Genomic DNA, 25,465 nt, shown 5'->3' with positions numbered 1-25,465 from the left:
ATTTACTGTTTTTCAGCCAGAGCGGTGTTCTAATTGGAATGATGGAATAGGCCTTGGAACAATGCAAGGAATCTGTTCATCTCCTGTTGCCCTTTCCATCAATTCTTCAACAAAAACCATAAAGCAAGAAAAAAGAAGACAAAATGAAGGATTCTATGAATGTCTGTGAGAAGCTAATGAAATTCAAATTATTTGTCTAATTTATGCAATTTTTTGTCTCAATCTTACACTTTCATTAACAACTTGACCTATCAACACTCCCGTTTCACGTAAGTAACAAACAAGTACCGTAATTAAATGTAGGAGATAGAAGACACAACAAAATAATCCATAAGTACTTCATAAAACATTTGTAACCTTGCATTCTCCATTGATACAGATATCCAGTGAATCAGCATTGCACTGAGTCCCATCTATTACTGCAGGAGCACGTTCAGTGTAAAAATTATAACCTTCAGCCAAGCAGTTCAATGCACATGGTTTAACCCCACCTGGACAACAAAAACGAATGAAAATAAAAAAAATCAACAGAAATCTTGAAAAGTTAACAATTAGTTTAAAAATATATATGCATAAACTGATCTGAAACTTATAATCTTATCTCATACCTGACACATACAATGTATACACTTTATTTAACTTCCCTTTATTGATTTCTCTACTTGACTCTTCTTTCTTGCAAAAAAGATTTCGCATAATAAGATATGGCAAGGTTGGCTGGCTCCATAATGATTCCATTATGTTAATACAACCCTAATGATTATTAAACAATTTAAAACAATAAGGACACCACTTCACCATTTGATAAACAAGAATAATGAATGTAGTGCTAGAAGTATATCAGGGTAAATTTCAAAACAAAGATCAGATTATTTCAATTAGGAATTTAGTCCTATTGAATTACACTACAGCTTAGACCATGTGATCACAATGATCCCTTTTAGGCTTTTAATCTAAAAAACTAAGAGTAAAACCATTCAAGCAATAAAATACAAAAACACAAGGGGTAACATGGACTTATTCACTCAGGGTTTAGAACAGGACAAAACAACATAACAAAAGGGCAAACTACGAACTTTGAACAACTACAGAAACAACTAAACTTGATTAAACTGTCTTGAAGAGAAAAAGAAATTACAAATCTCTTCCCTGCTGCAAAATACCCTTTTATTGCACAGTGCAATTACTTATAATTCAATTATTGAAGTAGTCTTTAAAGACTCTTATAAATGTTTTTACTTCTTTCTCCTTTTCCTAATATCTGACCTTAAGAAAGCAAAACTTACTGTGAGATTTTTTACACTGAACTCATCACTGTAGCATGAAAGGCACTTACAGATCACTTATGGAATCTCCAATTCTGTTGCAACTGCAGGTGAAGAAGGGGTCCCTATGATGATGCTCACTCCCCTTCAGAGTAAAACAAAACTCTACCAGAATAGAGATGACTTTTTTGCAACATTTTTACCATTTGACAAAAGTGCAAGCTTAGCAAACTTAGCTCATTATATTTTAATCAAAACATTTTATTTACAAACTTATGTCATTTTAAAGACTTCACATATGGTAACATTTTTGCAAAGCTAACCATTACCTCCAGTGTAGGGTTTCCAGTTATAATACTTTCCCCGGAAAGGCATATTGTCAAAATCCGCACATTGCTTTTCTCGAAAATCACGGGCCCCTGAAGGACATGGCTAAAATAATAAAGCCAAAAAAAGGTTAATTTCTTCCAAATATCAACATAAAAGGAAATGCTTATATTGCAGACATAATCATGCAAGAGACCAGGAGGTGGTTCCCTGCTTTATCTTGCGGCTCTGATTCTGAAACTTGCTTCATTGCTTTACAGTTGAAGCATCTATTTTGCAACATTAGGCTGGCATGAAGTAACTGAAGTAATTTCAACAAAGGTGTTGCATAACAGTTGCCATAAAACTTGACAATCAGAATCACGTCAAACTATGCTTCATAATCAATCCATCAGCTACCTCCTTATAAACACACATTAAAAACAGCTGAAAAAATTAAAACAAAAACATTTTAGTAAGAGCTGTAGGGTCAGTTATACTGTACTAAGCAGCTGTACTGAGACATGTTATTAAGACATCAAGAAAAAAATTAAAACACTTTTCTAGAGCTGTGTCACCTCTGCTTACTTGTAGCCTTGACAAAAGCATTGTGTTAAAGCTGCAAATGAGAATAGTTACCATGTTTAGATTGATATTTACCAGTCTCCAAGCATGCAGAAATAAAAACTGCTTTGATTTAAATCTGCATTACCAATTACAAAACTGTGAAGTATGTTTTTTACTTGGAATAAGGGTGGATGTAAGTAAAACCCATCTCAGAATTATAGGGGAAACATAATTCTTTGCTATTTCTTACTTTTTTCATCAGCAGGTTCAAAATAATGACAACTGATCTTGAATACACCCAGAATTTAGATAGCACATTAAACATTGTTATCAATGTTTAAGTACCTACTGAAATGGCAAGCTTCATCAGACAAAGTATTTGAAATACAGATTAAAATCATTTTTAGACTGAAAAAGAATTTGCTTGACAGAAATCAGAGTTGTTAATAACTATTACTATTTTATAAGCAACAGAAGAGTCAATCTTATGGCAGTTTTACTTGTCTTCCTACGTATCTAAGCCAGTTAGCACAGTTCAGGAATCTGAAATGCATTCAAGTGAAAAGGTATCTATAAACATAGATGATAAAAATTTACTGCACAATGCAAATATTAACATAATAATTATGACTCTCAGTATACATTAATCAAGCTCTTATAGCTCATTGCAACATGATTCATTTTTCTCCAATTTTGAACCTGTTGTGATATAAATTAAAATAGCGGACATTAGACAGTATTTAAATTTTATATTTTCTCTATAAATGACTCTATTAGCTCCTAAATAAAAATATATTTTTAATATAATGCATTTACTGGTGAAAAAAAATAGTGTAACTACTTTCATTCAATAATCCTTCAGATTGTAACGGTGAGAATAAAAACTATGTAAATAAAATAACAGTAATTTTTAAAACATTTTTAATAGTACCACAAATTAAGTTTGCCTCTTTGCGTCATATTCTCCAAGCAGTAGAAGGACCAGTCTTCACACCAGCACTAGCCCGGTTTAACATCTTTGTAGGAGGCATGGATAGTGGGATTGAGTGCACCCTCAGCAAGTTTGCTGACAACACCAAGATGTGTGGTGCGGTTGACATGCTGGATGGAAGGGATGCCATCCAGAGGGACCTTGACAGGCTCGAGAGGTGAGCCTGTGTGAACATCATGAAGTTCAACAAGGCCAAGCGCAAGGTCCTGCACATGGGTTGGGGCAATCCCAAGCACAAATACAGGCTGGGCAGAGAATGGATTGAGAGCAGCCCTGCGGAAAAGGACTTGGGGGCGTTGGTTGACAAGAAGCTCAACATCACCTGGCGATGTGCACTAGCAGCCCAGAAAGCCAATTGCATTCTGGGCTGCATCAAAAGAAGCGTGACCAGCAGGTCGAGGGAGGTGATTCTCCTCCTCTACTCCGCCCTTGTGAGACCCCACCTGGAGTACTGCATTCAGCTCTGAGGCCCCCAAAGTAAGAAGGACATGGATTTGTTGAAGTGAGCCCAGAGGAGAGCCACAAAGATGATCAGGGGGCTGGAGCATCTCTCCTACAAAGACAAGCTGAGACAGTTGGGGTTGTTCAGCCTGGAGAAGAGAAGGCTCTGGGGGAACTTTACAGCAGCCTTCCAGTACCTTGAAGGGGCCTACAAGAAAGCTGGAGAGGGACTTTTTACAAAGGCAGGTAGTGATAGGACAAGGGGTAATAGCTTTAAACTGAAACAGGGTAGATTTAGATTAGATGTAAGGAAAGCTGGAAAGGAGCTTTGCACAAAAGGCCCTGGGGGCCTGGTGGACACCAAGTTGAACATCAGTCAGCAATGTGCTCTTGTGGCAAAGAAGGCTAATGGTATCCTGGGCTGCAATAGGAGTCCAGGGAGGTGATCCTTTGCCTCTACTCAGCACTGGTGAGGTCACACCTACAGTACTGTGTTGAGTTCTGGGCTCCTCAGTACAAGAGAGATACTGCCATACTGGAGAGACTCCAATGAAGGGCCATGAAGGGTCTGGAGCATCTCTCATATGAGGAAAGGCTGAGAGAGCTGCGATTGTTCAGCCTGGAGAAGAGAAGGCTCAGGGAGGGATCTCATAAATGTACAAATACTTGAAGGGAAGGTGTAAAGAGGATGAAGCCAGGCTCTGTCCAGTGGTGCCCAGTGATGGGACCAGAGGCAATGGGAACACATGGAAACACAGGTTCCTGCTGAACATCACAAAACATTTTTTTTACTGTAAGGGTGACCAACCACTTGTACAGGCTGCCCAAAGAGGTGGTGGAATCTCCCTCCTTGGAGATATTCAAAAGCCATCTGGTCATGGTCCTGGGCAACCTGTCTGAGGTTTGAGCAAGAGGGGCTGTACAAGGTGACATCCAGAGGTCCCCTTGTAAGCAAAGCGAAGTCTTTCTTTTACCCTTTTAAATACTGATTCAGTTTTTGCCACAATTTAAACTGCTAAAATCACTGGTTTTATCCTCTTTTATTCTGGAACACACATCTGGCAGTCTGACAGAAAACCAGCTACACACAGGTATGCATAGCCTGCCATCTCCCTGGCTGGGAAAACCTGGGAGCAGCTAAAGGAACTGTGGGAGCAAAGCCCCTCATACAATGTTCCTGCTTTCCTGATTTTTCATCTGGTTTTGGTAGTCCTGAAGATTAAATTCTGGTTTCCTATACTGCAAGTACTGTTAAATTAATTTCACAAATGAACATACCGATGATATCAAAGCTTTTATATAACCTGCTGTCTTTGCCTCTAAAAATGCAAAGCCATCAATCCATAGACAGATTTGGTGACCTTCGCAGTAAAATGAGCTTTCATTTTAGTGGCTAAATCCTCTCCGTGAATACTGACAAGTGCTAGCCCTCATCTCAGGATCTTGCTCTTTGTCCAAATCATTTGTCTGAATTCAGCTTTCATGTGGATTCACTAAAGTTTTCAGGCAGTCCTTCTGCAGAATGCAGTTACCAAATCATAGCCTGAGATCTGCAATATTCTGTGATCCAAAGCACAAAACGCAACTTGTAAATTTTTTGTCATTGTTGCATAACTTTCCTATCCTTTTTAGTATCTCACCAATATTGAGAGGAAGTAGAACTAAAGGCTATGACCTCAAGAAATGCATTCAAAATTGGGCTTGACAAACCTGATCACCTTCTACAACAAAGTAACCTGCTTGGTTGATGTGGGTCGAGCAGTGGACAATGTCTACCTCGATTTCTCCAAGGCTTTCAATACCATTTCCCACAGCGTCCTCCTAGAGAAACTGATGCTTTATGGTCTAGATAACGGGTCTGTGCAGTGGGTGGGGAACTGGCTGACAGGCCGCACTCTGAGGGTGCTGGTAAAAATAGCTCCTTTTCAAACTGGCAGCCCGTCACAAGTGGCGTCTCCCAGGAACCGATATTGAGCAAACACTGTTTAATATCTTCGTAAGTGATTGGATGAGGGGATCAAGTGTACCCTGATGAAGTCTGCTGATGATACCAAACTGAGTGGGGAAGTGGACACTTTGGAAGGGAGAGCCACCCTGCAGGAAGACCGGGATAGGCTGAAAGGGTGGGCTAACAACAACCCTACGAAGCCCAACTAAGAAAAATGTAAGGTCTTGCACCTGTGAAAACAATTCAGGAATACAGCACAGGCTGGGATCTACCTGGCTGGGGAGCAGCTCTGTGGAAAGGGAGCTGGTGGTCCTGGTGGACAACAAGATCAATATGAGTGAGCAGTGTGCTGCTGTGGCAAAGAAAGCCAACGGGATGCTGGGTTGCATCAACAAGGGCGTCACAGCAGAGATGAAGAAGTCGTTATCTCACTCTGCTCAGCGCTTGTCAGGCCACATCTGGAATACTGTGTTCAGTTTTGGTCCCCGCTATACAAACAAGATGTGGACAGGCTGGAGAGGGTCCAGAGAAGGGCCACAAAGATGATCAAAGGACTGCGAAGCTTCCCTGTATGAGGAAATGCTGAGAGAACTAGGTTTGTTCAGCCTTGAAAAAAGAACGCTTAGGGGAGACCTTATCAGCACGTTCCAGTATTTAAAGGGTGGCTACAAAGAAGCTGGAGACTCCCTTTTTACAAGGAGTAACACAGAAAAGACGAGGAGTAATGGGTACAAGTTACCCTGGGGAGATTCCGACTGGACACAAGAGGAAAATTTTTTCACAATGAAAACAATCAGCCATTGGAATAATCTCCGCAGGGAAGTGGTGGATTCCCCAACATTGGACACTTTTAAGATTCAGCTTGACAAGGTGCTGGGCCATCTTGTCTAGACCGTGCTTTTGCCAAGAAACGTGGGAACAGATGATCCTTGAGATCCATTCCAACCAGGTATTCTATGATTCTATGCAAATGATTAGGTATAGAAATGGAAAAACATTACTGCAAGGTAAGCTACAATATGCATTTACAAAATGTCAGCTCTTTGGCACTGTCTCTTTGTGTACGTAGTCTTTTCCCAAAGTAACTGCTTCTCCTTACTGGGTAAGATATTTCACTTTTTTCATGCAGCTACAGTACATGGATAACTCTTGTCAAGCAACAGGCTGCTTATGTTTCCAAATGTCCTTTTAGGAGACCACAAATCATGAGGTAGGAATCTATCAAATGTGTAAGAACTTAAAATCTGGTCTGAAGAAGGCCCTGAGAAGAAGATGATGAAATAATTAAAATTTTGACTTAAAAAAAGCATTGACTTTAATAAGAACATAAAAATTTTTAAGACTGAAGCAAAAATAAGTTGTCCAAAGAGTGTTAATGAATCATTGAACCAACACTGACAGACATCAAACATCTTATCTCACAGAACTCTGTTTCTCTTGGAGCTTAAAGTTAGGCAGACTTCAGTAATTGAACTCATTGTGTTTCCTATTAACAAAGGGCTATACTACACCTCACAGCCTGAAGAGTGACAGTTGAAACTCAGGTACTGTTCCAAGACATAGCTCCTCACATGAATGTATTTTAGAAAAAATAGGCTTGAAAATATTAGAATTATGAAAGCAACAAACAATATCTGTGAATGTATACATAATGGAAGGAACCAACAAAAACCATTTGCCTACATTTCTATTAAGAGAAAAGACTGAAGAACAAGAATCTTTTAAAGGTATGTATACACACATTTTTATATAGGTAAACCATTCACAGTACTTGTAAGCAAAACATGTTTCCACTGTATATAAAAAATTAGGAGGCTTTTACAGTTTTAGTTGTGCATCAAATTAAGCTTCACATCCTATGCATATTTTAAATCAGACAATGAGTTACTTCGAGTAGTTATGTACCTTGCAATTCTATCAGCATTTTGTATTTTTTTTTAATTAAAAATACTTTGGTTGGAAAAATACATATATTTTTGTTAGAGATAGTGTGGTTGGTGGTAGAAAATCAGTTTCTGATGAGTGTGTTCTTTCTACCACCCTTTTGTTTCCAGAAGTCATTAGCTAATGTTCTTTTCTGCTGATCTCAATGTTTCCATTAGCAGATGCCTTTTGAATTAAGAAGTCATATATGGCTTTGGAAGTGTTTGATGAGAAATAAGCCTAGCAGGAGTGTGTGCGCTGTTTCCAAAGAATTAAATTGGTCAAAAGAAAGGGCAACAGAACTAACTCATCTCTGAAAGACAAATGAAGCCAAAATGAGGGGGTTTTTTGTTTATGAATAGTAAGAGCTTTAGGGAGTGCTACATTGAAAATTACAGATGGACAATGAATGTTGACACTGCAAAAAAGATGTAAAAACAATACATTTTTTCATAAAAACAATGACAGATTTGCATGCTTTTAAAGCTTACATTAATCAAACATACCATTCCATTAAAAATGCCAAGCACTAAGGACTATCATAAATCTTGAAATAAAATCTACTAGTATCAGCAATTCTTAGTTATGTAGAACCCTATATTATTACTATAAAAGAAACTGACAACAATTGTCAAAACCATTAAGGCAGTAAGTTTAAACTTCTGCAAGTACCAATATGTTTATACACAGGAAAACCATACCCCAAAAATACGCTTAAAAAATGATTCACAGTCAAAATGTAAGAACGGTATTTCCAAATTGCCTGGCCCAAGTCTGCAATTGTTCAAGATTTGTTTTTAAGACCTAGACAACAAAATGCAAAGTTTCCTTTTGAATATCTTTTTTAAATTATTGATTGAAATTTGAGTATAGGTAGGGGACAAACATTTTGGAATAGAGGACTATAATTTTGAAAGATTTTGATAAATTGGAGCAGTTTGAAATAAAGCAATGGATGCAATTACTACACTTGAAGAGGAACAACAACTGTGCAAGCACAAGCTGAGAAATGACTTCCCAAACAGCATCTCTTAAGAAAGGGATTTGGGCATTACAGATCAACAGAGACGAAATAAATATTGTCACTCCTGTAAGAAAAATGAACACAATACCAAAATGAAAATTAATCCTGTGCAGAGGTCTGGGCACCACACTTCAAGAAGATGTGCGCTACTGGGATCCCAAAGGCTATTAACACAGAGACTATCTAGTGTAAAGAAGACTAAGAAGAGACATGATAGTAGTCTGCGAACACACGAAATGCTCCCATAGAGGGAATATTATCAGCTGTCTTCTTACTGGGGAAAGAGTAAGTAAGGGTCTTAAAGGATGGGAAAACATACACTGTACTTTATGAAAACTGTCCTGACTGTAAGGATATTGAAGAATCCTAGTATGTCCCAGACTGGAGGTATTTCAAAACAGGCCAGCTACCTAACTATCAGTTAAAAACTGTTTAATGACAGTTGATTTTGCCTTTAAGCCAGGGAATAGACTGAATGGCCTCGTTGGATACCCTCTAGATGTTCCTTCTGTGACCCTATAAGCCTCCTCTCAGTAATGGAGAATAAGGGAAGCAAAACCAACTAAGAATATAACTGTCTGAAAAGTGTCTGACAATAAGAAATAAAATATGGTAAGAATAAAACAAATCCTAGCAACATTTCAACAGTATCACTAGGTAGCTATAGTACAAATGTTAATAATAAAAAAGCATTACAAAATTTCTATATATTTGTGAGGGAGCAGGATTACATAGTATGCAAACTTTCTTGTATACTAGTTCCTGTGGCAGATGCTAAATAATATCTACTGGAGATAAACATTTTAAGTAAGAATACCTGGACAATTACCTCACCGGAGTCCACAAAGAGTTAAGGGAGTAGGGCTCCAGCATGCCCATGTGAATTTTTTAACAAATCTTAGACTGTGTGTACAAACTGAAACAGTGCTAATGCAAAAAGGTCATTATTTGAAAAGGACAAACAGAACATTCTATGTTACAGTTTGCCTGACAGCCATTTCAAATAAACAGAAAAGTTGGCAGAGGCTTGACTAATACAGGTTTAAAAGAAAGATAAATAATAATACAAATCAGTACTTTGTGTAAGAATAGGTTTTATCAACTAAAGCTTTTTACAATTCCTGGTTAAATTAAAAGGATAATAGAATAAGCTTAGATATGATAAGGCATTTACCTTAGTCATACACAACATCCTGACTGAAATAAACAGAAATAAACCTGTACTCATTCAGGAAAGCATACATTAAATTTATTAAATATTGACTGACAGATTTCAACAGACAGATTTCAATACGGAATCATCACTTAGTTGGTGAATTCATAAGCAAATTTCCTATCAACTGTAATAAGAAACACACTCAGTGTTACTCAACATTTTCATTTGTGAATTGGAACTATGAAAAAATTTCTTACTCAGGAAGTCTTCCAATTACAAAAAGACCATGTGAGTGAAAACAAAGAGGAAGGAAGATTCATTACAGTGGATCATCTGATAAGCTGGATCCATGCAAATGAAAATTGCACAAAGGCAGCCAAATGCAAAGATACACATCTACGGAAAAAAATAAATCGGTCAAAGTTTCAGAATGGTGCACTATAATTTGGAAGGTTGTATGACTGGAAAACTTTTACAGCTCCTACTGGACAAGCAGCTCAGCTTCAGTTTCTCTTACAACACTGTGGCCAAAAGGCCTAACACACTTCTTGGCTGTGTGAACAGAGCAGCTGTGATTAGCAGCAGGAAAGTTAATTTTTAATTTGGAAATTTGTAGTACTGCGTAATAATGAGAATAACCTCCACAGAGAAGTTTGCAGAACTATTACGTATGTTAGCTAGTAATGATTGTAAAAATAAATTTTTTTCAAGGAATCAGCATATTAACCATTTTTTCCTGAAATGTATCAAAAGATAAACAGGTGAAACACCTTTAGGTACAGACTCTCCCACTGTTATGAACTTTCTTGATGAAGAAGAAAATTAAGATGGATCTGAAGCTAAAATAATATGAAAGCCTGTTTATGTTTGTAGTGCTACTGACTTGGAAACTTACTAGTGAAATTCTTTATTGGTGTGTAATTTTTTCTGGTTCAATTTTTAACTTACTTGAATTTGTAATTTAGGTTCATAATTTGATTTTATACATTTATAGTCTGCCCCATCCCCTCAGTGGTAGTTCATGATGAGCTCAGCTCTAAAATAAAACTGCATGATCATTCTGGTAATACAAGAACCAGTGGATACCTGATGGCAAAACAGCAGGTTTAGAACACATGAAAAGAAATAAATTTTCGCAGAATGTATAAGAGGATTGTGTTACACATTAGCACGGGAAGTTATACAGGTATAAAAAGAATAAGAGGGTTTAGAAGTCTATTCATGGAGGATGCTTCCATTTGTGGCAGTTAATGTGGTACAGATACAATGTGGAGCTCAGGACATCTTTAGACACCCACCTTCTGGAAACTCAGATGTTATATACACAGTAAGTCATGCCTTGGCTGCCAAAACTTTATAATTTTTCCCTAAATACCTGTTATTGCCCCCTGCTGGGAGACAAGACACTGGTCTAGACAGATCTTTGCTCTGATATGGAATGCTCCTTGTTCACCTTTAACATGGATGCTCAAGTCAAACTCATTCCAGGCCTTAATGTGAAGGCACCAGCTAGGTATCACATTTGAGATAGGGATCCTAACATTTAGCAGAACACGTAGGATGCCTGCAATATAGAAATGCCCTACAGGACTGTTTGCCAATTCACAGCTTTTCTGAACTGGGAAAAAATGCAGCCATTGCTGCTAAAATGTAAAACAGACAAGTTGATTATACTTCTACAGTGGAACAGAATTTACTTACATCAGTATTACAGGAGCGATACCGCTTCCTTTCTCCAAGACAATATTTGCCTCCGCCTGAAGGCCTGGAAAAACATGTTTTATGTGTTAGTATATGTATTAGTACAAGCACAAGTTCATGAGACATACTAATGCATTATTAGTATAAATACAAGTCCAAGAGATACATATTATATAAATTAAAAAAAACATACATGGAGGTTTTAAGGTGAGATTTTTAAATATTTTATTTAATAAGAATTGTAGCATTGACTTGAATTGGAGCAGACAGAAAACAATACTGGGTACTTGAAAATCATCACTCATATAGTATTCATCTAGTTTGCATAGATCCCAAGCCATGCAGTTTAACTGCATTTTGAACATACTGAAAAGGCATTGGTTTTAATTATTTCCTTGCTTTGTAAAACTAGAATGAGAAATGCATAAACAATCTATGTGATACATTTTTTTCTTCTTAATCTTCTCATATTACACTTGAAAATACAAAAAAATTAAGAAACACTGCCTGCTAAATACTGGAGTCAGCAAAGACTACATTTTCTAGTTCAGGAATCTGATTCTGATTTGAATTAAGCAGTATTAAATCTGAGGAAACTCCAGAGTAAGCAGGTTTCTATAAGTGTGAATAAGACATTGGCTCTTGAATTCCAAAACTTTTCAAGAACCTTATCAATCTTCCACAGAGGTCAAATAATGAATTAACATTGGCTTAAATTGAAGATTAATCAGACATCAGCTCTTTGGCTCATAACTTGAAAGCAGAAAGGAAAAACACTTGGTGTTTGTTTTATAATAAAGAAATAAAAGAATTTCCAATTAACTAAAAAGAAAATAAATACTATTTTTCACATCACAGATATTTAAACCAGACAACACTATTATTGAACCAAAAGTAATTTTCTTCCTAATGCAGACATACCTCCCCCACAAATGCATTTGCTTGCTATACTGTTAAACATTTAAAATTTAATCACCTTTCAACATACCAACCCATACACATGGTGACAGGAGTAGTTAAAAAATCTTAGGAGATTACTCATGCTCCAAACAAACAATTCACTAGCATTTTTACATACTGTTGTGGAAAAAAAAAAAAAATTAAATTTATTATTCTCTCAGTAACATAGTCTGACATGTTATTGATGCAAATGGATAATTTTTGCTTTTGAATCCATTCAGTAAGTAGTGCTGTTATCCTTCTGCAAAGACCTATAGCTGTGATGAGGGAACCAGAATAGGGCAAGTAGCAACAGAAAAAAGCAGTGAGTCATTCAGCAAAGAACAGCAATGGAAATAAGTAAGCATTCCTCATCTGAGAAGCACTAGTGACAGAGAGAAGAGCACTTACCTGACAGACCTTCTCTGGAACAGTGTTCAGGACATTGGAAAGCAGACAGATGACAGAACCAGTACAGATAGACACAATAGATCTAGCTGTAGTGGAGAAGCTGGCCCCTCTTGAGAGAGAGTAGATGGACCAATAGGGAGCAGTGGCAAGGACAGAAGTTGCTGAATTGTTTTAAGAGTCAGTGGGAAGTCGCAACTAAGTGTTGGACATGACAGCATATAAATGTATTGTATGCAACATAATATTACTAACTATGGTTTATATGTAAGCAGTTGTATGCAAAAGCTTGGAAATACTGTGTTGGTTTTTTTAATAAGTAACTGGCAAAAGTTATTTTACATGCTAGACAAGCATTAGAAGTAATATGTCTTAAGAAAGAAATCTATATAAGGCATGATTTAAATATATTTTGCATGAACAGCAAGTTGCAGAAAGAAAACCATTCTGGTTACTACTAAATATAAATCCAGCTATATTTACAGTACATAAGATACATCAAAAATGTTATAAGCATGTCTAGTGAACTTCTCCTGTTTAAGTGTTTCTGTCTGCTATTTTGAAGACAAATGTTGGCAAACTAGCAAAACATTTTTACAGTTAACATGTGAAACCACAGTTTTGAATAATTTCCAAATGCGTCTTTTTGTTGGCTCCGGCTTACTTTAGCTACTTACGCTGGACTGTCACAGTGTCTTATAGATGAGGAGACTCCTCCCCCGCAGGTCCTGCTGCACTCTCCCCATATTGACCATGGACCCCAACCCCCATCTATGCTCTGGGGCCAAGTGCCAAAAGGTACGCACTCTCCCTGATAACACCACTGAAAGATTTCACAAAAAAACACAAAATTAGCTTCCAGGCTGACAAGAGTTATCAGGACAGAAAAATATAAGGGTTAGGCAATGACCAATTATAGGCATTAGCATTCTCTGTATAGATAACAAGACTAATATTTTACTTTTTCTAGCCATGTTTAGACATTGGTGAGGGTGTGTGTGATTTGTTAATTGTCTTCACTAAGTCCTGAATTATATAGGTCTCTAACACACACCACAAGTTAAAACAAGCTTAAAATAAAGATTTGCTTTTTTCTTCATACATGCTCCTTAATGTTTCACATTAAAGGAACTGCAAGTTGCTTACATTCTTTTAAACACTGAGATTAATTTCTAAGATTAGTTTAGTAAAACACCCTCCACTTAGGATTCACGTAGGGGCTTCATTACACAAAATGAAAAATTCCCCCAATGGTATTTTTAAGAAAGTATTCCCTTACATTTTAAAAAAAAAAATCTGGATGAGGTCACAATGGAAGAAGAATTTGTTGCAGTACTTGATTTATACTAACCCTACAGACATAATAAAAGTCGTGCCAAAGCATTAGACATGGTACAGAAAAGCATTATATAATAGTGGCTGGCCACTTGTTCAGGGACAGAATGAACCTGCATACTTCACCCATGCAAACACCTAAACTTTGCCATATTGTTACTTACATTGGACATACAAAATGACAGACAATTTGCACAAATGGCTAATTGTTAAAATATGTTTATCATTTCCTTAGTCAGAAACGTTTTTAAAACCATTCAGAAATAATCCTGGAGCCCATAGTTTGATCCACATTCTGGTGTCTACTACATCACTGAGAATCTGAAGTAGCTCAGATAACCCTTTCCCACCGTTATAGGCTTAGATGACAGAGTAGAGCACAGCCCCAGGTGTACTGTGACCTGAATCTGCACATTTCACTTCCAAAAGGTGGGCATCTGCTGTTTTAACTCCCTTGAATTCCCGTAACAGACACAGTATTGAGCCTCTCCAAAAAGAAACCCAGACAACTTCTGTGCCCAAAATCAGCCATATGAATTTGACAAAAAGCACTGAGACATGCACAGAAGACGTGGACAGACAGACATACCCCTGTCTACCAATAAGCACTACTGGAAGACTCAGTGTTGACTTTATACTAATAGGTACAGCAAAGCCAGGTTTTCTCTTCTCCCGAGTCCTAAGGCTCATCTACAGGCTTAGTCCCAGCAATGTGGGACATAAATAAACAAGTAAAGACAAGCATTCACAATGACCTGAATTACTCGAGATTTTTCTGAAAGCAACTGTAAAGAGAATTTAACCTTCAATCATTACTCAGAAAAAAAAAAAAAAGTAATAGGACTTTGAAAGAACGAGGATTGTAGAGAGTGTTAAAGAAAATGAATAAAAATCCTTATTTTTTCATTACAAATTTCATTTTGAATAAAAGGTACGTCTAGACTGTCAAACATGTCAGAGTCTAAGTATGTAGCTCTCAAGACTGTACATTAAAATGATACAGTAATATTAAAATGTGTAGCTTATCATCAGCAAATGCACCTAGATACAAGATAGTTTTGCATACGAACACATGCTAGCATTTAATATAAAGTTTCCTTATTATAATATTTCCTTGTTATTTCCACATTAATAAGTGAAACCTGTAGCATTCTTTTTCTAGCCACATTCATTCTTGTTTCTCCTCTCAAAACATTTTTGTCCTCCATGACCTCTTTCCTCTGTATGCACTGTACCTGCTTCAAAACACAGCTATTACAATCCAGCACATTTCTGTTTATAAGCCTCATCCTCTATCAGTTAGAGAGACAAAACCCAAGCATTAATGTGTCTACAGAAAAGATAAGGCAGAGTATTTTACATATCAAGTTCAAAACACATTGCCTCTTCTACCATGTCCGGCCAGGACATAGCAGCCCGTATGGTGCTGCGTTTTAGTTTTGTGACCAGCGCGGATAACGCACTGATGTTTTAGCTAGTGCTGAACACTGCTTGCACACCACCAAGGCTTTCTTGGCTTCTCAACCTGCCACGCAAGTGAGCAGGCTGGGGGGAGGCAAGAGGTTGGGAGGGGACACAGCAGGGACACCTGACCCAAATTGACCACGGGGATATTCCATACCCTATAACATCATACTCAGCAGTAAAACTGGGGGTAGGGGTCTTTCCAAAGCGGCCACTGCTCAGAGACTGGCTGGGCAACAGTCTGCTGGTGGGAGGTAGTGACTGATTGCCTTTGATGTCTTGTTCGCTTTTTCTTTCTTTTCCTTTCACTTACTAAACTGTCTATCTCAGTCCATGAGCTTTTCTAACTTTTGCCCTTCTGATTCTCTCCCCCATGCCTGGGGGGTAATGACCAAGCGACTGGGTGAGGGCCTAGCTACTGGATGGGGTCAACCCACCACACTCTTCTTCAGGAAAAAACCCAAAGACACCAGGTCTCATGGAGTTGTACTGAGGAAAGGAGAGTTTATCCTTCTTGAAGACTTCTAAATTTGCAAATCAGAGGTTTATGCCAATGAGCAGGCATCCATCAGAGGAACGTACCCTTCGTATGAAGCTTCTCTTAAATCCAGACTATCACTGAATGTCTGCATAATACATAATGCAGTCCATACAGTGAACGTGCATTTTTAGCTAGCGTAGATATATCCATATGGCACACTGTTTTGCAATGCCTCTAATGGTAAAATTATGATGGAGAATGAATTATTTATGTAACACATGAGGGACTAAAATCTTCTGGTTATCTTCTCATTATAGTGATGAATCAAGTGATAATGATTTTATTAACTAAAGACAATAATCTCCTTGCAGCATTCTATTAAAAATGCCACACAAGTACATGAACAGTTAGCTAATGCTAGTCAAAAGCTAAAAATTAAAATGCTTGTAAAACGTATGCTAACAATTTCATTAAAAATACATTATATATATTACAAACATGTCAAAATCAAAGTTAAGAAATGAAAGACACTCAAAGTTAAACCCACAAGAATATCACATACGCAAAACAGAACATGCAAACCATCCTAACTCTATATTATTATCACCGTATACAACAGGCATGTGCATTTTACCAATGCTGTGTATTTTTCCAAAGCTGTGTAAAATCCCTGTACTCTGTATTTTCCTTTGTCATTCAAACATTGTCTTCCACAATCTCATATTCCCCTGTAAAAACTCCTTAAATGCTGGGGTTTTCTCCTCTACTGAAGTTAAATCTGAGGACTTACTGCTCACTTCAGTGTCTTTTCTTAATTTTCTAATGAAAATTTATCTTTCACCAGAAGCCAGTGATGCACAGAATCCCTGTCAGAGTGATTAAAAATTACCAAAATCTTCATTATTTCTAAAGGGATTACAGAAATATGCTTCCTCCACAGATTATAGCAACCTCGTCTGCTGTAATGAAGTAAGGACTATTGAGTAACCAGTATATGAATAAACAAGAGGAGATGACAGCTATTTTAAAAGAACAATCGTTCATGAAAGATTTAGAACTGAAATGTTAATTCTTCTCTAACATTGAACAAATAACTTGCAATTAGTTCCACTAGAAAGACAGTGGTGATGCATTAGAATATGTACAAAATGTGCAAAAAACCTCTGTGAATAATGTAAGCAGTCTGAAATTTTTCTTATAGAGATCATTAACAATAAAATAAAACATGATATTGTGGCACATTTGAGATCACTTTTATATTAATATTAGCTGTTTAACAGAACTAAGATTTACAATAGTACGCTTTTAGAAAGCTCACACAGAAAGTACTCTGATATTGAGGAAAATTGATTTAATCTTTTGTAAGGGCAAAAAAAAAAGATTAATTCAATTTAAATTTGCCATCTCAATTTTAACAATGTATTTTCAGTCATTGCTTCTACAATTATTTTGCAAGAAAACTTAATGTCCAATAATAACTTAAATCATCATATAATCTAGCTGTTTAAACTGTCCTTTCAGCACACTGTGTTTTCACTTTTTGCACATTTGCCCCTCACTTACATCCTTAGCATGAATCTAAACACTGATGTTAGAAGAGGTTACATTTTTTATTACTTTAAATTCAAAGACAAAATAAACATTCCTATCAGTTTTGTCTTGTTTTATATGCACCATTTCCTCATCAGAGCCTTTTAAAAAAATCTACCAATTAGTTTACCTTCACAAACACATCTTTGGGTACGCCAGAGAGAAACTTCATGTATATTTAAGTTTATTATTACAAATTAGGAAAAAGTGTACCTTTTTGAACCCAGCCAATATGTAAAACCCTTCACCAAAGCATGAACATATTAAAGCTTCAAAACAGAACAGATGTACAAGTTCCATCAGTAGCAAGAAACCACTCTATTCTCTTTCCCTGTATGCAGAAAACAGCTGAGTATCTTTTATGGAAAACACTCCAAAAACCTTCAGGCTTAAGCAGATATCTACTGTGGAAAATTTCAACCCAAAGAGTTAAAAGTTTGGCAGGTTTATATAAGCAACTGAAAGAAGGTTTTATAATAGAGTATTAGGCCATTTTAACTGTAGAAATCCCTCCCAACTCTGCCAATAAGATATTAATGTATACTGCATCAAATTTTGCTTTGAGTTAACAGTTACACCGAATTTACATCAGTGTAACTAAAAAGCAGAAACTGACCCTCCAGATATGATGAAGTACTCTGAGATCTTGTTCGGCCTTTAGAGCAGGGAATGTCATTTATTATATATTTGGACAGAGCCCAGCAAAATAGGGCCTAATTTAGTTGTGGCCTTTAAGCATGACTGCAATATAAATGTTATGACAACAACAACAACAACAACAACAATTTTTTAAGTGTTATAGAATTGTAACCTATTATTTACTCCTTAGTGTGTGGTAAAGGAAACTACACATTTGGAAAGAGCTCATGTTTTCTGTTTTTTTGCTATCAGGAACTATTAATTTACAAGAACTTTTGAAGCTGTAGTTTACAGATACAATTCTCTGCTGTTAACAGGCATTAACAGTTTACCTTTGTAAAACAGTACGGATTCTCTCATTTCCCTCTAAAATCCAATGATGGAACAAGATACTGATGACTGGAAAAAGATGTTTTGTAGAGAGCAAACTGATTAAAGCCTCTGGCAAGTGGACACAGCAACAGTGTCTTAAAACATCTCAACCTGTTCATTACAGTCTCATGGTTTAAAAAATATTAATTGAGGTAAATTGCTCCTTGTCATTGACAAGGAGTGGTTGTTCCAAAATAAACCTATACTGTTGATTTAAGAGTAGGGCTTCTAACATTTTCTATTACTCTAATAAAAGGTAACATTTTTGGTAGAATGCGAAGTTGTCTCTATTTTCATTGGCTAACTCTAAGCACTCTATTTTTTTTAATGACCCCTTCAATGAATTTATTTAACATGGTTTACCAATATTTCCAAACTCAGCATGGAAAAGTCATCAGAACGATAGTAGGTCATGGGCCCTGAATGTAGCCATCAACAAGCATTAATAAACTGTGACAGCTGACCAAAAGCTTTCATTCTTTTTGTTTAAACATCAGATTGCAAGTCAAAATGCAGTGTAATCTTTGTTGAAACTAGCCCAGCTAGCATGGCAAAAGTCAGAATGAGAATAGATGTCAGTAGTCATTGTTAGGAAAAAGTCCAATCTGGAGTAGTAAATCTTATGGACAGATGCAGCAACTCTTGGACAGATACCGGAAATTGTTTAGAATAATAAGCTCTCTTCACTTTGTACAAACCTGCATAAAATGTATTATCTTGAAAAAAGGCATATGGAATTCACTTTTTCCCCAGTACATGTCCTGCAAATTAATAATTAAAATATTTTTCTCTCCTCTTTAAGATCTGTACAGATTTTGCTTTGTAATTGACAAACACTCTTTTACTATTCTTATCTAAAACTAAGTTTCAGAACTTTGAAACTACTGATAATACAGACATTGTTTTAAGATCAAAATTCACGTGTTCAGACAGATATAGTAGCAGTAGACTTATCTATTGCAACATTGACTTTTTGTACTTTTCAGTTAGGTAGAAGAGTTTATCAGGCTGCACAACAAAGTCCTTTAAAGCTAAACAGTTATGCAAGCATAACTTAATACTAAAAGAAAAATTCAAAGTCAAAACAGAAAGGTCACTGGGCAATAGGGGCTTTTAGAAAACCCTTTTATTAATGCAACATCTTTTCTATATGCTTGTATGATTCAGCTTATACCTGAAGGAATAAAGATGGTTTTATCTTCTAACAAAACAACAATTCAGGCTGTAGATCTATGTTACACATTTTCAAAGTCCATGCCAGATCTAGAGTTGTAACAGTCCTTTATGGAAGAGTGCTATAAAATTTAATAAAGATTAAACTAAAGAGTTTTTAGAAAAATTACTCAAAAAATAGAGTATGTAACAGGGCTTTTTTTGATCCAGGCAATAGAATTTTATACTGAGGATAAATGTTTTATTAAATTACATATATAAAATAATTGTGAAATAATTCTGTAGGACACTTCCATTAGGATGCAAATGTATTCTGAAATAATAACTCTTTTTTTGAACTTTTATGATTGCTCATAAGTACTTTAATTTTCTAGTTTTTTCTTCCTGTAGTCTTTAAACAATAAACTGCTTCTTCAAACAATAAATTATTTGTACTCACCCCCTTTTCAATGCTCCCTGTTTGGCAAAGAGTACCTTCAGCTGCTGGAATGCTGTTGGTAACACAGCGGTTACTTTTGCTGAGGCACCAGAGCTCTCTACACACTTCCTAGGAAAGACGGCAGAAGCAAGTTGATCAGAATAGAAGCCTGAAATTGCTTCCAGTCCTCATACACACACATATACACAGATTTGTTTTGAATAGAGACTATTAAGAAGTGGGCTGATGAGATAAATCTATAGATGGTTGTGAAATACTCTGGAGCAATTCCAAAGCCACCATATTTTAACTAAGAATATTCTGCCCAAAAAAATTCTGGAAGCATCAAATTGTAGACTACAAGAATGCGTTTTTCACACATGCCATGCAAGTAACATTTTATAGCTGCTTTTTTCTTGATTAGTGCTAATATTGGTCTTAGTATATTTTAGTGTTGCTGTAAAAGTAGTCTTCAGATGTGCTACTCCATTACTGTCATTATCTGCCTCAAAATTACATGGTAAAAGGATACTAATAATTTTGAAATACGAAATGGCATCAATTATTTTTGTTTCCTTTAGTTAAAACCAAAGTTTGTGAGCTCAGACTACTTGCACTCCTCTCCTGTAACACCTACCAAACCAGTGCATGTGTATTTAGTGCAAATGGAGCTATGTACTAAAATATTTCCTTTAGGCTTTTTAGATTTGTGGCTGATATTTCATAAATGATTTAGACTACCCTACTTTCCTATGTTGCCAGTGTTAAACAAACACAGGTTTTCAAATCAGCTTTTTTCCTACCATATTTTCTCATTTGGTTTTGCACAGTTACTCATTTAAATTAAATTAGTTTTGTTGACATCGGAGATTCATTGTTAAAACTATCTAAGGGTTTAAATTTGTAATATAGACATGATCCAAAGTTGGCTGAACACTTGAAATCTTCATAGTTGCTTTAGTTGCCCTTCGATTCGGCTCTGTATGCAGAATGGAATCAGAAGTGTTTTGCTTTTACAGTAAAAGCCTTACATGATAATCTTTGTTGTATTACTTTGAGATCTGTGCAAGATTTTACAACCTGCTTATAGATATTTTCTAAGTATTTTTTAAAATTTGAAAGATACTCAGATCTTTAAAATGATCTTATGATAGTCATTGCTATTTCATTTTATTTAACTGCTCCTTGAAATCATATCCTACAAATAATCCTTGTACAGATTCTATGGCTGAATCTTGGTACAAAGAGCAAAAAGGAAAAGACAGTATGAGTAAATTAAAGTTATTAGGCACCCCCCTGAAGTTCACTTTTCTCTGAGGAAATGAATGAGTATCTGGCACCTAGGCTATCTTTTCTATACACATCAACAGGAACAACTGAAAGTTTCACCCTAAGATTCATGTTGCTTGCATTGTACTGCGTATATAAATGGATTTATTTATACATTAGTTGCTAGCAGGTGCAGTAACAGTTCAACAGTACAAGCTTTTCTTGAATAATGCCAAATTCTTTTCCAAGTTTAAAATCAGCTGGTGCCATTCTTGCAGGATTGTTAATACAGTGTATTTAGTTTCATGACTAGTAGAAGCAAGGTATCTTTTTAAATATCCTTTAAAAACATACCATATTAGAATGGTCTGAAATGATGAGGAATGAGTACTGATGACTTTTGGAGTTTCCATCCCATTTTTGACAATTAGGCCTAAGCTATTTTGTCCTATTTGGTGGGTGGCTCTATGAAAACTTAAGCAAATTGATGAGACTCTTTTTAGGACAAATAATGCCAGTTGTGAAAGCACACTGCAGCCAGTGTAGAACTACCTTACTTTTCAGATTATAATTTCTTGTTGAAGAAATGCAAACAGTATAAATATTTACTTACTTAAATCTCTGAATAAAACACTTGCTTTTGCCACTCAGCTGATAAAATTTTCAGATTAAGATACACACTCACAAATAAATATATGGTTCAAAATATCAAATAGAACAGGGAAAGAACAGAAGACACATCACAAAGATCCTTGAAAAATCTAACTAGATCACAAATTCCACAGCCATTATGATGTTAAAATTCAACACTAAATAAAATTCACTTCTAAATCAATTATGAATCCAAAGTTCAATGCAGTATGGATTTCAAAGTGAAAACCTAAAATTGGTTCCTTTCAGACACAGTGTGAGGTGCACCTGTCACAATCCTGCCTTATTTAGTTTTACATTTAATTTACTTGCTCATTTTTTGGAGCAAAATCAGTGTAATTTACTTGCTCATGTTTCATGTGTGGTTTACGTTGTCAAATCATAATTAAAAGTGTCAGACTGTGACGATTCTGCTTGTGACCTTGTGTTGATTTTGCATCTGATCAAGTTCAAATCTTTAAATTAATAGCTGTGCTGACTTTGTGAAGTTGGTTCAATGTTCTGAAAAGCCAAAAATTCAATTGCATTAAGAAACAAAGATTTCAACCATTCCAATATAGACAGAAGTAAAAAACCAGACCTGGATAACAGTCTGGAATTTGAAAATACCTATATTTCAGGGTGATTTCAATCCAGAATTCTGGTTTGTGCTCCAGAGTTTACATGCAGAATTTCACTTTTGATATGCCTATACAAGTATAACATCTATATATTAACATGTAAGGGGAAGTAATAATTAAAACATGTATTTCATTGCCAGGCTAAGGTATCCATAAACGAAAGTATTTTACAATTTCCTTCCAATAGGATTCTTTCTGTATACTCAGGATTCTTCACGGCACTATACTCTTCCAAATTCACTGCACTAACATCACCCAGACTTTTTAATTCCAAACAAATAATCAGCTGAACTCTGTGAATTAATGGATACAGCACTCGAAAACTATTTTAGTCATTCATCTGTTTCCAGGATAATTCTACACATGTTAGCTCACCTCCCTACTCCACAAAATGAGAAAAATATTTTCCTTCTTCCTAAATTGTTTTGGGAGATAGAATGAAAAGCACTATATCAAAACTAGATATTATTACTGACATAGTCTGGTAGTCCCTTATTGAGACCTTAATTTCAGCAGGAGTTTGCCTCAGTAAATCCCTAAAGACAAAATGAAAGTAATGTAAAAATACTACAGGCTGTATCATACTATTAATATTTGAGCAAAAACCTCTGCTTAAATCAGAAAGGAGTTCTGTTTCAGACAGACATACAATATCCCAAAATCAACAGAATATTTCCTTATGGAAAACTATGCAAAACACAGAGGATTTATTAACTAAAATAACACAATGTATCAACTTGTAGAAGTAATTCATATTAAAAACAAGAAATTAAAGTATTTTTGTAATTTCTTTTAAATATAGCCAAACTTATTTAAGAAGTTGTTTATTTTCCCCTGCTGTTTTGCATTTAGAAGAAAGAATAGAATCTGAAGTACATTCTCCATCACCCTGTACATGAAATGAAGAATAACATTAATAGTCATTTGAAAGCAAATAAGATATCTAAAAAAAAAGTGGAAAATCCATCTATGCTGTTATTTCATTAAATGAAAATGGAATTATACCAGGTACTCCTATGGCTATGTCTTCTTTATTTTCAGCTTATTTTGGAAAGTTAACAGAGAAATTCTGACTAAGGTGCATAATGCTTTCTCTTCTCCAGCTCAACCCTATACATGGTACTACCTTAGTTTCATAGTTACTGATTAGAGCTATTTCCTTACTACCACCATCCTATCTGTAACATCTCTAAGCAACTGTTTTTAATAAGCCAGCCTTAAAAACATGTGAGGAACTGCCCTGGAAAGGCCAGGCCCAAAATCACTAGTAGAAAGTATACCGCTTTTTTTCACACTAACACGCACACACGCATGCACGCACACCCACCCACCCGCCCCCACCCACCAACATATGGTGACCCTATAGGGTAGCCTTTTCTTCATTAGCAGACACAGGATGAAGCTAACATATTTTTTGCCAACCTTAAATTTGTGTGAATAATTTACTGAAACTGAGAGAAAGAAGCATAATCTGAAAATTAATCAATGACCTCAAAGTTGGTCTCCAAATGTGTGGATTTACTAACTACTAATTTGTAAAGCAAACAAGGGAAAGTGTTGTAAAATCCAGGAAACATAAACTGAAGCTGAGGCCTTTCACAAGATCAAGACAAGATAGATGACAACCTGTAACGGTGTATCTTAGGGCTCCATGACTTCAGTTTGGAATTCGGATGCTTGTATTTGCAGTAAATTAAACAAAGCTGAACCCATCTAGAGAAAAAAAACAGCAAATCAAATTACCTTCCTTTTGCCTAAGTGTTATCAATGATGGAGCCTTCTTCTGTTGTGTCATGCAGAGTTACTTATAGGCATTTCAAATTATGTAACATCTAAGCATCCTATATCATAATCATCATAAATGGTAACAATACAGCACAATGACAACTCAGTAATAAGAGCAAAGATCAAATTGCTGTGCTGTTCTTAATGTTTTCAACACTAATGAGTCTCCAACAAAAGTTAGCAGTTTGGCCCATAATAAAAAAAATAAGATGGGAAATACATTCACAATGCGTATTAAACTATGATAATTTGGGAGTTTCATTTTTTTGTTCATACAATTTTAAAATGTTAATTAGAATTTTATGTTACTTCAGCATGTTTAATCTGTAATATGCTGCACCTCTTGATGAGCATTTGCTAAAATAGAGCATAAAAATAATTAGCTTGAATTGTAACTTACAAGTCAGACCTGAAAAGCATCAACCTAGGTATATTCAGCCCCACTGCTGAAATACTGCTGGCAACACAATTAAAAACTAGGAGACTGTAATTATGGGTGAACTTCAGAAGGTTCAAAGTTTAGTTCAGATAAGCACCCAAAAGTTACCATTTTAGTGCTCCACTACCAAATGCTCATTAAGTGGTGCAGCATGTTATGAATCACAACATGCTGAAAGAATGTGAAACAGAATCCAAAGCTTAAGTCGTACATTCGTATTATGTTACCAGCATTCTTTCCTAAATATTGGGTGCTTATGTGAACCTTATGGAAACTACAGAAGCCCCACAAGATCAATCACCTCCAAGTAGCATCTTCCCTTTCAAACCCATGCAACCTATCTCATCTTTATTCAAACCACATTCCAGTATCTGGAATCTCATTATTGCTTCTACTATCATCTAATGCACTCCTCCTGCTTTGATCACCAGCTTCCCCTTGCACTTTTTAAACAGCTTTCATAAGATCCAGGCACATTGGTGTTATGTCTGGGGAGAGGGAGGGAGAGGGAGAGAGGGGAGAAAGAGAGAGCAAGAGATAAAAGGGGGGGGGGAGAGAAG

At 36.1% G+C, this 25,465-nt stretch overlaps 1 protein-coding gene across 1 annotated transcript in view; it reads right to left on the bottom strand.

Moving 5' to 3' along the window:
- The window catches only part of ADAMTS6 (ADAM metallopeptidase with thrombospondin type 1 motif, 6), a 149,773-nt gene that overhangs the window by 39,427 nt on the left and 84,881 nt on the right, over nucleotides 1-25,465 (bottom strand). Inside the window, exons 11-15 of the mRNA XM_010580531.1 lie at nucleotides 20,163-20,270; nucleotides 13,347-13,492; nucleotides 11,323-11,386; nucleotides 1,595-1,697; nucleotides 358-491 (exon numbers count right to left, since the gene is read on the bottom strand). Of these exons, the coding sequence (XP_010578833.1) occupies nucleotides 358-491; nucleotides 1,595-1,697; nucleotides 11,323-11,386; nucleotides 13,347-13,492; nucleotides 20,163-20,270 (555 nt within the window). The remainder of the gene's footprint in view (nucleotides 1-357; nucleotides 492-1,594; nucleotides 1,698-11,322; nucleotides 11,387-13,346; nucleotides 13,493-20,162; nucleotides 20,271-25,465) is intronic.

Source organism: Haliaeetus leucocephalus, unplaced genomic scaffold, assembly GCF_000737465.1.
Source record: "Haliaeetus leucocephalus isolate CR32 unplaced genomic scaffold, Haliaeetus_leucocephalus-4.0 Scaffold722, whole genome shotgun sequence".
Classification (NCBI taxonomy): Eukaryota; Metazoa; Chordata; class Aves; order Accipitriformes; family Accipitridae; genus Haliaeetus; species Haliaeetus leucocephalus.
This window is presented reverse-complemented; position numbering and strand designations above follow the sequence as displayed.